This window comes from Bufo bufo, chromosome 1 (genome assembly GCF_905171765.1).
Source record: "Bufo bufo chromosome 1, aBufBuf1.1, whole genome shotgun sequence".
Lineage (NCBI taxonomy): Eukaryota > Metazoa > Chordata > Amphibia > Anura > Bufonidae > Bufo > Bufo bufo.
In genome coordinates, this window is record NC_053389.1 from 46,446,654 (window position 1) to 46,458,923 (window position 12,270).

The window sequence follows — 12,270 nt, forward strand, 5'->3', positions numbered from 1 at the left end:
TCATTAAGGGGTAAAAGTCCCGAACCTTTAAAAATATCTCTTATTAGAATCCGGGGAGGGGGGGGGGGGGGTCCGAAGTGATGGCAAGTTTCTGATCGAGGAAGGTAGGTCAGGGTGAGCCGCAATAGCCGTCATAGGGCCTGGTGCAGAAATTAGATTTATTTTGGAGGCAAATCTTCCCCATGATTTTGTCAGAGTCTGAAGGAGAGCGAAGAGAATGGAGGAGATTATTTTGTGCGGCCACAGGGAGCCAGAATATCCCTGGCACCAGATGTGGGGCAAGGGTATGTTCTATGTCTACCCATAGCTTCAGAGAGCGATTGTGGATAAGATCCAGCACACAATTTGAGATGGAGGCTCTATTTTTACAGAATTTAGACATATAAAACCTATACATATGTGGAATCGTTGTAATCATGCTGACCTAGCACGGGTCAGTTTTTTGCCGCAAAGGGATTGCGTTTTTTTTTTTTCCAATTCCACCCCATTTGGATTTTTTCCCTGCTTTTCACTACATTGTATGCCATATTAAATGGTGCCATTAGAAAAGAAAACTTGCCCCGCAAAAAACAAGCCCTCGTAGAGCTACGTGAACGGAAAAATAAAAAAGTTATGGCTCAAGGAAGATAGGGAAGATAAATGAAAACTTAAAAATTAAAAAAACTAAAAAAAAAAAATGGTATCCAAAGGATTAATGTTCCCATACCAACATGGTAGAACATTGGCTGCCACACACAATATGGTGGTCAGAGCCCGGATGTCACGTGTCCTCTCCTTTCTAGTAAGGGAAAACGTCACTTCCGGTAGCTGCTCAGATACTGTCTGGAAGGAAGATGGCGTCGAGCGGCGGCTGCTCGGGCCCCGGCTGGGAGGTGGCGGTACGGCCGCTCCTTTCAGCCTCCTACTCGGCCTTTGACATGAAGGAGCTTCCGCAACTGCTGGCATCGGTGATAGAGAGGTGAGGAGAGGCGGCGGCGGGCCCGGGGACCCGTAGGTGGAGAGAGCTGTGTCACTGCGGCCATGACAGGTGCGGGAGCGGCCCTGACAACCGGCACCCGAGGGGCCCGACAACCCTTTACACTCTGGGGGCGCTGTCACAGCATGACGTCATCATTTATCCTGCCCCCCAACCCCCACAATGACAATTACAACTAATGACAGACTGCAGTGTCACCCCTAACAACCCAGAACACTGGTCCCCTGTGCCCCTCAGAGCAGTGACAACCCCTGATGGTGCCTGCCTGTGATATTACCTCTGACACCCCAAATCTGGGTCACACCTGACACCCCCTGATGGTACCTGACTGTGATATTACCTCTGACACCCCAAATCTGGGTCACACCTGACACCCCCTGATGGTGCTAGACTGTGATATTACCTCTGACACCCCAAATCTGGGTCACATCTGACACCCCCTGATAGTACCTGACTGTGATATTACCTCTGACACCCCAAATATGGATCACACCTGACACCCCCTGATAGTGCCTGCCTGTGATATTACCTCTGACACCCCAAATCTGGGTCACACCTGACACCCCCTGATAGTGCCTGCCTGTAATATTACCCCTGACACCCCCTGATAGTGCCTGACTGTGATATTACCTCTGACACCCCAAATATGGATCACACCTGACACCCCCTGATGGTGCCTGACTGTGATATTACCTCTGACACCCCAAATCTGGGTCACACCTGACACCCCCTGATAGTGCCTGACTGTGATATTACCTCTGACACCCCCTGATAGTGCCTGCCTGTGATATTACCTCTGACACCCCAAATATGGATCACACCTGACACCCCCTGATGGTGCCTGACTGTAATATTACCTCTGACACCCCTGATCTGGGACACGCCTGACACCCCCTGATGGTGCCTGACTGTAATATTACCTCTGACACCCCTGATCTGGGACACGCCTGACACCCCCTGATGGTGCCTGACTGTGATGTTACATCTGACACCCCAAATCTAGGTCATAACCCTGACACCCCAAATCTGCCTGGCTGTAATATCGCGGCAGATGATCCTGACACCCCAAATGTGAATCATAGCCCTCACCCCTGACATCCTCTAATAGTGCCCTTGTACCTTGTGCCCCCTGGCAACCAGGATCATGGAGATCCCCAGTCACCGACAGGCACGAAGATGAGTAATACTCCTGCCCAGGTCATACTACAACCCCTGACATCCCCAAGTTACACCATCATTACAATCTGACCTGACTCCTCCTGACAACCCCAGTTTATCAGTTTAGTCAGCCCCTTGACGCCTGTCATCTCCTGTCTAAGGGCTCTTTCACACCTGCGTTATTGTCTTCCGGCATAGAGTTCCATCGTCGGGACTCTATGCCGGAAGAATCCTGATCAGGATTATCCTAATGCATTCTGAATGGAGAGTAATCCGTTCAGGATGCATCAGGATGTCTTCAGTTCCGGTACGGAACGTTTGTTGGCCGGAGAAAATACCGCAGCATGCTGCGCTTTTTGCTCCGGCCAAAAATCCGGAACACTTGCCGCAAGGCCGGATCCGGAATTAATGCCCATTGGAAGGCATTGATCCGGATCCGGCCTTAAGCTAAACGTCGTTTCGGCGCATTGCCGGAGCCGACATTTAGCTTTTTCAGAGTGGTTACCATGGCTGCCGGGACGCTAAAGTCCTGGCAGCCATGGTAAGTGTAGCGGGGAGCGGGGGAGCAGTGTACTTACCGTCCGTGCGGCTCCCCGGGCGCTCCAGAGTGACGTCAGGGCGCCCCAAGCGCATGGATCACGTGATCGCATGGATCACGTCATCCATGCGCATGGGGCGCTCTGACGTCATTCTGGAGCGCCCCGGGAGCCGCACGGACTGTAAGTATACCGCTCCCCGCTCCTACTATGGCAACCAGGACTTTAATAGCGTCCTGGGTGCCATAGTAACACTGAAAGCATTTGGAAGACGGTTCCGTCTTCAAATGCTTTCAGTACACTTGCGTTTTTCCGGATCCGGAGTGTAATTCCGGCAAGTGGAGTACACGCCGGATCCGGACAACGCAAGTGTGAAAGAGGCCTAACATCAGTCCGAGGGCTATGGTTGCAGCATGTGACCTAATGCGACCTCGACTGAAAAAAAAAAAAAAAGGATTTTTTGTTTGCATGACGCGACTGTCACAGAATGCAATATATGGCACGTTGGACGGCGGCTCACTTGCAACCTTTAACTTTAAAGAGGGATTGTCCCACTAAAAAATATACAGTTTTCAAACCAGCCCCTGGATCTGAATACTTTTGTAATTACATGTAATTAAAAATTTAGTATAGCCACTGAGTTATTCAATAAAATGTATCTGTATAGCGCCACCTGCTGTTTGTTGGTTTATTTCTTTGTCCTGCTCACTGAGATGGTCGCACATGCTCAGTTTCATCCTTCAACTGCCTCCTGAGCTGTGATAGGAAGAGCATGGACACGCCCCCTGAGCTGCAGCAGAAAGGACACTCCCCTCGAGCTGTCAGCTTGATATAAATCTAGCAGAGCAACGAATGGGGAGATCTCTGGATCCATGTGAGGTACAGGGCTGGTTCTGGTCATGTACTATATGATGTCTGATATTCATGTTTTACATTATCATGGGAGAATCCCTTTAAAAAAAGTCTAGCCCTCACCTAAAGGTTTCCTGGGAAGGAAACAGCAGGTGACATTGTATACAGCAGGGCTCTGCGCTGACTTGTGCTGTGGACTCCAGACTGATACATTTTACCTGCACCGATACATTGTAACAACTATCAGAGCTTTGTGCCGTTTATAGCAGATTGCAATTCTGACTTTTTTTTTCCAATTTTTCTATTAAAGCATTCTGTGCGGTGAAAATTACATGACAACCGGCGATTAGGGCAATATTATTATTATTTTTAAGTTTTTCTACTTAAACCTTAGTAAAAAAAACTAAACTTTTTTTTTTTTTTTTTGCATCACCATTTCTGACAGCAATAACTGGAGCTGTGTGAGGGCTTGTTTTTTTGGGGCACAACTTTTTTTTGATCACTTTTTATTCAAATATTTTCAGAGGGGTGAGATGACAAAAAAACCTCTGTCTATCTTATATATAAATGGTACAGTAATGGTGTTTTAATTATCATTTTAAATGTTTTTAAGAACATTTTTTCCTGACAACCATACCCCCCCCCCCCCCCCCCCCCCCCCCACACACACACAAGGCTTCAGCACTTGCGGTTTCTTTGCAGGGACTCCGAACTAAGGTCAGAGGGATTCTCATTCCTCTAATGTCTCAGATGCTGTGGTCGCTATTGACCACGATATCTGAGGGGTTAAATGACTGGAATTGGAGTTATGGCTGATCCCCATCATTGCAGCCGGATGATGTCAGTTGTGTGCGGGTACGACCTCACAGCGTGGCCGTTCTGCTTTCCAGTACCTTGTGGTCATACAGGCCTCAGCTTGTTACACTAATGAGACCGCATTGTTTAGTTAGTCTGCATTGTTAATGGCCATGCGGCACCTTCAATACTGTGCAGTCATTAAAGGGATTCTCCCATGATTAATGTAAAAGTTGAAAAATCAGACATCATATAGTACATACATGACTAGAACCAGCCCTGCACCTCACATGGATCCAGAGATCTCCTCATTCATTGTCCAATTGTTCTGCTAGATCAGTGGTTCTCAACCTTTCTAAAGCCGTGACCCCTTAATACAGTTCCTCATGTTGTGGTGACCCCCAACCATTACATTTTTTTCCTTGCTACGTCATAACTAATTTTGCTACTGTTATGATGACCCACCAAAAACACACACAGACACCAATACACCAAATGTTAATTCAAATACACAAGTATTCATTCATAACCACAGAACTTTAGCATAAATACAAAATATTTGTAAACCAAATAAATAACTTTAAAATAAATAATAAACGAATACTCCCTAAAAAAAAAAAATCTGTGGTGCTCAGGGTCCCCCAAATAAATAAATCAGCGGTGCTTCAGGTTCCCCCCCCAAATAAATAAATCAATGGTGCTCAGGGTCCCCCAAATAAATAAATCAGAAGTGCTCAGGGTCCCCCAAATAAAAAAATCAGCGGTGCTTCATGTCCCCCCTGAGCTGCCGGCAGGCGGGACACACGCCCCCCTGAGCTGCCGGCAGGCGGGACACACGCCCCCCTGAGCTGCCGGCAGGCGGGACACACGCCCCCCTGAGCTGCCGGCAGGCGGGACACACGCCCCCCTGAGCTGCCGGCAGGCGGGACACACGCCCCCCTGAGCTGCCGGCAGGCGGGACACACGCCCCCCTGAGCTGCCGGCAGGCGGGACACACGCCCCCCTGAGCTGCCGGCAGGCGGGACACACGCCCCCCTGAGCTGCCGGCAGGCGGGACACACGCCCCCCTGAGCTGCCGGCAGGCGGGACACACGCCCCCCTGAGCTGCCGGCAGGCGGGACACACGCCCCCCTGAGCTGCCGGCAGGCGGGACACACGCCCCCCTGAGCTGCCGGCAGGCGGGACACACGGCCCCCTGAGCTGCCGGCAGGCGGGACACACGGCCCCCTGAGCTGCCGGCAGGCGGGACACACGGCCCCCTGAGCTGCCGGCAGGCGGGACACACGGCCCCCTGAGCTGCCGGCAGGCGGGACACACGGCCCCCTGAGCTGCCGGCAGGCGGGACACACGGCCCCCTGAGCTGCCGGCAGGCGGGACACACGGCCCCCTGAGCTGCCGGCAGGCGGGACACACGGCCCCCTGAGCTGCCGGCAGGCGGGACACACGGCCCCCTGAGCTGCCGGCAGGCGGGACACACGGCCCCCTGAGCTGCCGGCAGGCGGGACACACGGCCCCCTGAGCTGCCGGCAGGCGGGACACACGGCCCCCCTGAGCTGCCGGCAGGCGGGACACACGGCCCCCCTGAGCTGCCGGCAGGCGGGACACACGGCCCCCCCTGAGCTGCCGGCAGGCGGGACACACGGCCCCCCTGAGCTGCCGGCAGGCGGGACACACGGCCCCCCTGAGCTGCCGGCAGGCGGGACACACGGCCCCCCTGAGCTGCCGGCAGGCGGGACACACGGCCCCCCTGAGCTGCCGGCAGGCGGGACACACGGCCCCCCTGAGCTGCCGGCAGGCGGGACACACGGCCCCCCTGAGCTGCCGGCAGGCGGGACACACGGCCCCCCCTGAGCTGCCGGCAGGCGGGACACACGGCCCCCCTGAGCTGCCGGCAGGCGGGACACACGGCCCCCCTGAGCTGCCGGCAGGCGGGACACACGGCCCCCCTGAGCTGCCGGCAGGCGGGACACACGGCCCCCCTGAGCTGCCGGCAGGCGGGACACACGGCCCCCCTGAGCTGCCGGCAGGCGGGACACACGGCCCCCCTGAGCTGCCGGCAGGCGGGACACACGGCCCCCCTGAGCTGCCGGCAGGCGGGACACACGGCCCCCCTGAGCTGCCGGCAGGCGGGACACACGGCCCCCCTGAGCTGCCGGCAGGCGGGACACACGGCCCCCCTGAGCTGCCGGCAGGCGGGACACACGCCCCCCTATCTCCCAATCACAGCTCAGGAGGCAGTTGAAGGATGAAACTGAGCATGTGCGGCCATCTCAGTGAGTAGGACAAAGACAACAAACAGCAGGTGGCGTTGTACAGATTTTATTGACTAACTCACTGACTATGCTAAATTTTTAATGACATGCAATTGCAAAAGTGTTCAGATCCAGGAGCTGGTTTGAAAACTGTCAAATATTTTCGTGGGAGAACCCCTCTAACAATACAGACTGACTAAACTGTGCCGTCTTAATTAGTTTTAATTAGAGCCCTCGGCGGTACTTGAACGTAACACGGCCACCCAACTGCACCATGTGGTCGTAGCCTTACATATCTGGAACCCTCCGGGTATGTGGTGGTCTCAGCTTGCGAGACTGCTCCATGCACCACTGATTTACATGGCGCAGTCCGGGAAGCATTAATACTCTTGGATCTTGATTCCAGGGGTGGGTATGGCTAATCTAGTTCATACCCGGGGTACGCGGTGGGGCTGTTTGCTCGTTTCTTCTTGCAGGGTGTCTCAGTAGATCTTATCTGATGAGGACGTGCCCGAATCACGTCGCCTTCTGCTTCATCGACGTGGTCCTTGTAGAAGTTCAGATTACATATTGTGGTCGGCTCTGCCAGGGTGCACTTGCCGAAAGGAGCAGAGGACGTTGAACTCTGACTGCAGTGCGTTGCAATGAGAATTTGGATATTGAAGGCAGGGGTCGTATTGCATGTATGAATCGTGCGCTGGTGCGTTTCATGTTTGCCTGCTTGTCACAGTTCCCAGGGAGGGGGCCCGACCAGTCAGTGACCAGGGATCCACTACTCTCCCATTTACAATGTAACATCGCCAAATAAATGTCTTCTGTGAACACAACCCTGGTTTGTTTTTTTCCTGCTGTGGCTTTAAGTGAGAGCGAGGCCTAAATATAGAAGAATAGAGGGAGCGATTTTACACCGCCGCAACTTGGCATCGAGATCTGGCATTGTGACCGCCTGTATGTGCCCAGTCTGTTTGTTCTCAGGGAAGATAAGCTAGTGCCAGAGGTGCCCGACTTCCTCTTCTCTTCCCTGCTAGAACACACGCATGCTCTGCATTTTTCGTCAGCGCCATAGACTTTGAATGCAGCGACTGGGATCACGCCTTCTAGCCACGGTCATGCGTCTGGTGGGACTAGTGATCATGGGGTCCCAGGGGTCCGAGCCTCCACTTATCTAGGATTTATCACGTGTCCAGTGCCCAGGAGAGAAATGCTGAGGCATATTATGAAGGCTTAAAGGGGATGTCCTGTCTGCAGACTTTAATGATCTATCCGCAGGATCAGATCAGTGGGGGTCCGACACAGAGCATCCCCACCTGTCGGCTGTTTTGGATCTGATTTTCAGTACACTAGCGCCAAGAACTGACAGTACATGGAGTGGAAGCAGAAGGCTCCAAAGCTTCCGATGCTGACATCTTGGAATTCAGCTCCCATTCACTTGAATGTTGGCAGCTGAGCTACAGTCCCCCGGCCCAGCCACTACCTGTTGTTTGGAGCCGTCTGCCTCCAACAGCATACACTGTGTAGTTCCGATGCCACGGCCGCCCAATACAGCTGATTTGGTGGGGTGTCGAGTGTCAGACCCCCACCGATCTGGGATTGGTCTTGGCACCCCAATAATCAGCTGTTTGCAGGGACTGTAACTCTGGGATCACAGTGCCACATAGCGGCTATTAGGGCTGAAATGATTACTCGATTGAATCGAGTAATAAGACACAAAAAAATCCTTGATGCTAATTTTTTGCATCGAGGATTTGTTTGTGTCATGTGACCACGGAGCGGGAGTGAAGCGCTTGCTATTACTCACCGCTCCGTGGTCACCCGCACCGCGCTGCACTGTTTCCTGACACATAGTCAGGCCATAGTGCACGTAAGCGACACTGTGTGAGAAGATGGAGGAGCTGTGGAGCGGCGCCCCTACAGGAAAGGTAAGTAGTGGCGCTGGGGAGATGGTGGCACTGGGGGACAAGCTGGGGGCAGTTGGTAGCACTGGTGGGGCATCTGGTGCCACGGGGGGGGGGAGGGGGGCCTGATGAGGTTTTTATAAAGAAAAACGTTCTTTAAATTAATTTTTTGTTATTAGAGTACTCGATTAATCGTTGGATGAGGATAGGTCATCAATATTTAAGTCCTGGACGGTAATGACCCAGCCCTGCACACACAGCTGATGGGTTGGTTACAGAGTATTTGGGTAGGGAATCCTCTGTGAGCTATGACATCAGCCGCACCCGTCCTGTCCTGTGAGCCGGAGGCGTTTTGCAGACACTCGTGTCATCTTTGTTTTGTCTCCTTTTGTCTTTTCAGCGAATCCGAAATCCTTCACCACGACAAACAGTATGAACCTTTCTACTCGTCATTCGTGGCGCTGTCCACACATTACATCACAACTGTCTGCAACCAGAGTAAGTCCTTACAGTTACTGTCATCAGTCATGCTGGTGCTTGTAGTTCTACGCGTGTGTGATGTGGTGTAGGTCCTGTTCTCCTCAGCTGTTTCATCCTCTTTCTCCCTCCAGTTCCCAGGAACCAGTTGCAGTCTGTAGCTGCTGCTTGCAAAGTCTTGCTGGAATTTTCCTTACTTCGCCTGGAGAGTCCCGATGAGGCGTGCGCAGTGTCTCAGGTGGGTCCTAGGCTGTCCCTGAAATTGCATATTGACGCAATATGAGGGTCCCTGGCTTGTGTTCCCTTCCTTTTAACCAGTACTGAGAATTACTCAACTCTGGCTTATTTGTGCATAAACTGGATGCCCATCCAATTCAGAATGCTTCATTTCCAGCGCCATGCTGCATCCCCACATCAGAATCCTTCAAATGGCCTGATTTTCAGGGAAAGTGGCCACTGGACAAGTATCCAGACGTCCTGTATTAAATGATTCAATGCTATTTTGCTCCCCTGATACACACTGTATGAAATGTGTGGTTTTGCTGTTAGCTGCATCGTTCCAGTGTAGAATAAGGAACATTGCGTATTACTGAGTGTAAATTTTATTTGTAACCTGCAGAAGCACCTAATTCTACTGATCAAGGGTCTGTGCACCGGCACCAGCCGCCTGGATCGGACCGAGATAATCACTTTTACTGCAATGATGAAATCCTCTAAATTGCCACAGACTGTACAGACTCTCTCTGATGGTGAGTGGGAAGAGTTGCTGTCTGAGATTTTACATATGAATCTAATTCTATGATGCTGGATTTATTAGCAAATCTGGGGTTGTGGTTGTGGCAGCGTGCTGTCATGCAGCGACCCCATTCCGTTCAGCAGCTGCACTGATTGGTTGTGTGATGGAGGTCGTAGCCAAGATCGACATGTAGCCCCAACCTTATAAATACAGAGCCTACAGAAAGTTCTGTAACTTTGTACATATATTCCATGTATTATACCCCAGAGCTGCACTCACTATTCTGCTGGTGCAGTCACTGTGTACATACATTACTTGTCCTGTACTGATCCTGAGTTACATCCTGTATTATACTCCAGAGCTGCACTCACTATTCTGCTGGTGCAGTCACTGTGTACATACATTACATTACTTATCCTGTACTGATCCTGAGTTACATCCTGTATTATACTCCAGAGCTGTACTCACTATTCTGCTGGTGCAGTCACTGTGTACATACATTACATTACTTATCCTGTACTGATCCTGAGTTACATCCTGTATTATACTCCAGAGCTGCACTCACTATTCTGCTGGTGCAGTCACTGTGTACATACATTACTTGTCCTGTACTGATCCTGAGTTACATCCTGTATTATACTCCAGAGCTGCACTCACTATTCTGCTGGTGCAGTCACTGTGTACATACATTACTTATCCTGTACTGATCCTGAGTTACATCCTGTATTATACTCCAGAGCTGCACTCACTATTCTGCTGGTGCAGTCACTGTGTACATACATTACATTACTTATCCTGTACTGATCCTGAGTTACATCCTGTATTATACTCCAGAGCTGCACTCACTATTTTACTGGCTGTTATTGGAGGCAGTAAGCTCGTGGCCGGAAACCCCCAGCTGAGCTCCTATAATGCATGTGGCCAGTCAGTTGTTTCCTACATCAGATGACTGTATGGTGCCCAGTGCAAACACAACACTTCTCAGAATGCGACTTGCCAGGAGCAAGCAGGGATTGCTGGGAGGTTTCATCTCTGAAGTTTGTAGCTTTGCAGTATAATTCAGGTTGCAACTACAGATCAGGACAAGATAAGAAATGTCATGTGTTTATAAAGTGACTAAACTCGTTATGTAGATTAATTCTATAAGTAGTGGTGGACAGGCTCTCGGATGTATCCAGCAGGCGCACATTATACGGTGAAGAAAAGTTGTCTGTTTTTTTTTTTTTTTTTTTTTAAATCAAGTTAATTTTTATTAAAAGTTTTCAATTCGTACAAATAGACATACATCAAATATACATTGACATAAACAAGTAGAGACCCAACTTGGGCACATTAATACACAAAGTACAAACTTAAGAGTGTAACCCCCCCCCCCCTCCCTAACCTGCACCGCGCCACATTGTCAGCTCATTCTTCTCCTCCACACAGCTTGAGAAACAACTACCCCTGTTTCCACCATAACCCGTTCATCAGTAACATCCCATTATCGTGTTACACTTCACCATAATCTAGGCGTCCCCCCAGTTGCAAGGACAGAAGACGTCCAGTGGGTAGTCCTGGCGTGCTCAACCATGGTCCCCATATAGACTCCCCCTTTCATGTCCAATTTATCACATTCATACGTGCAATAAATTCCTCCTTAGCCGGTACTGTAGTGCTTATCCAGTATTTGGCTATTATTTTCTAGCTTGGTACAGTGTTCTACTAATGCCAATATTGAGGTCAGTTGTGAATTCGTCTTGTAACAAGCCCAACACACACATCAAAGGATCTACCGGAATTCTGATCCTGAACACCTGAAAAATAATATCGAACACTAGATTCCAAAAAGGACCTATGGCAGTGCACTCCCAAAACATGTGTAGTATATGTGCCTCCGACATATCACATTTTGGGCAATTAGATGTGTCGCATACCCCTATCTTATGTAGGAACTTAGGTGTTCTGTAAACCCTGTGTATTGAGTATAGTTGTGACAGTCTGTGTCTCTCACACAGTGATAACAAGGGGCTTTTAGACAATATTTCGGACCCCTGCGCATCATTCAGGGGGCCAACCTCACGGGACCATTTTTCCCTAACGGTCAATGGAAAGTGGTCCTGATAGAATGATAGCAACTTGTAGAAAAGTTGTCTGTGTTTTAGTTTTTTGTTTTTTAAAAAATATGAATTCTCATCCCCACCTTTTCTTTAGTGGAGGATCAGAAAGACACAGCCGTACTTCTGAGTCCTGAGCTGCGCCAGAAAGAAGTGAGAATGAACTTTCTTAACCAATTGACGTCGGTGTTTAACCCCAGAGGCTCCGCGTCGTCGTCCTCACACACACAGGTCAGTATATTCCTGCTTTACATGCTGGTAACTATGTTCTGTGAGAGAGAGTTAGACCTTTCCTGTGTTTGAAGAGAGATCTCCAGTGTCATTATTATGTTAACTTTTCATAAAATTATTGTTACTAGGTGGAAGCTGAGGTGGACGACACATCGGATCTGGCATCTGCAGCAAAAACCAAGAGCATCTTCATAGCCCAGAATGTGGGCAGTCTTCAGGAACTGGGTAAGATCCACAATTTGCAGGTTGATTGATAAGTGGAGGAT

General features: G+C 50.5%; 1 protein-coding gene across 16 annotated transcripts in view; it reads left to right on the forward strand.

Annotated features, from left to right (window-relative positions):
• Nucleotides 1–813: 813 nt before the first annotated feature.
• UBR4 (ubiquitin protein ligase E3 component n-recognin 4) overlaps nucleotides 814–12,270 on the forward strand; it is a 167,508-nt gene continuing 156,051 nt past the window's right edge. For all 16 annotated transcript variants that reach the window (XM_040422715.1, XM_040422731.1, XM_040422756.1 and 13 more), the window contains exons 1-6: nucleotides 814–958; nucleotides 8,865–8,962; nucleotides 9,076–9,179; nucleotides 9,561–9,690; nucleotides 11,871–12,004; nucleotides 12,133–12,229. In XM_040422715.1, coding sequence (XP_040278649.1) covers nucleotides 834–958; nucleotides 8,865–8,962; nucleotides 9,076–9,179; nucleotides 9,561–9,690; nucleotides 11,871–12,004; nucleotides 12,133–12,229 — 688 coding nt within the window. In that variant the 5' untranslated portion in view covers nucleotides 814–833. The remainder of the gene's footprint in view (nucleotides 959–8,864; nucleotides 8,963–9,075; nucleotides 9,180–9,560; nucleotides 9,691–11,870; nucleotides 12,005–12,132; nucleotides 12,230–12,270) is intronic.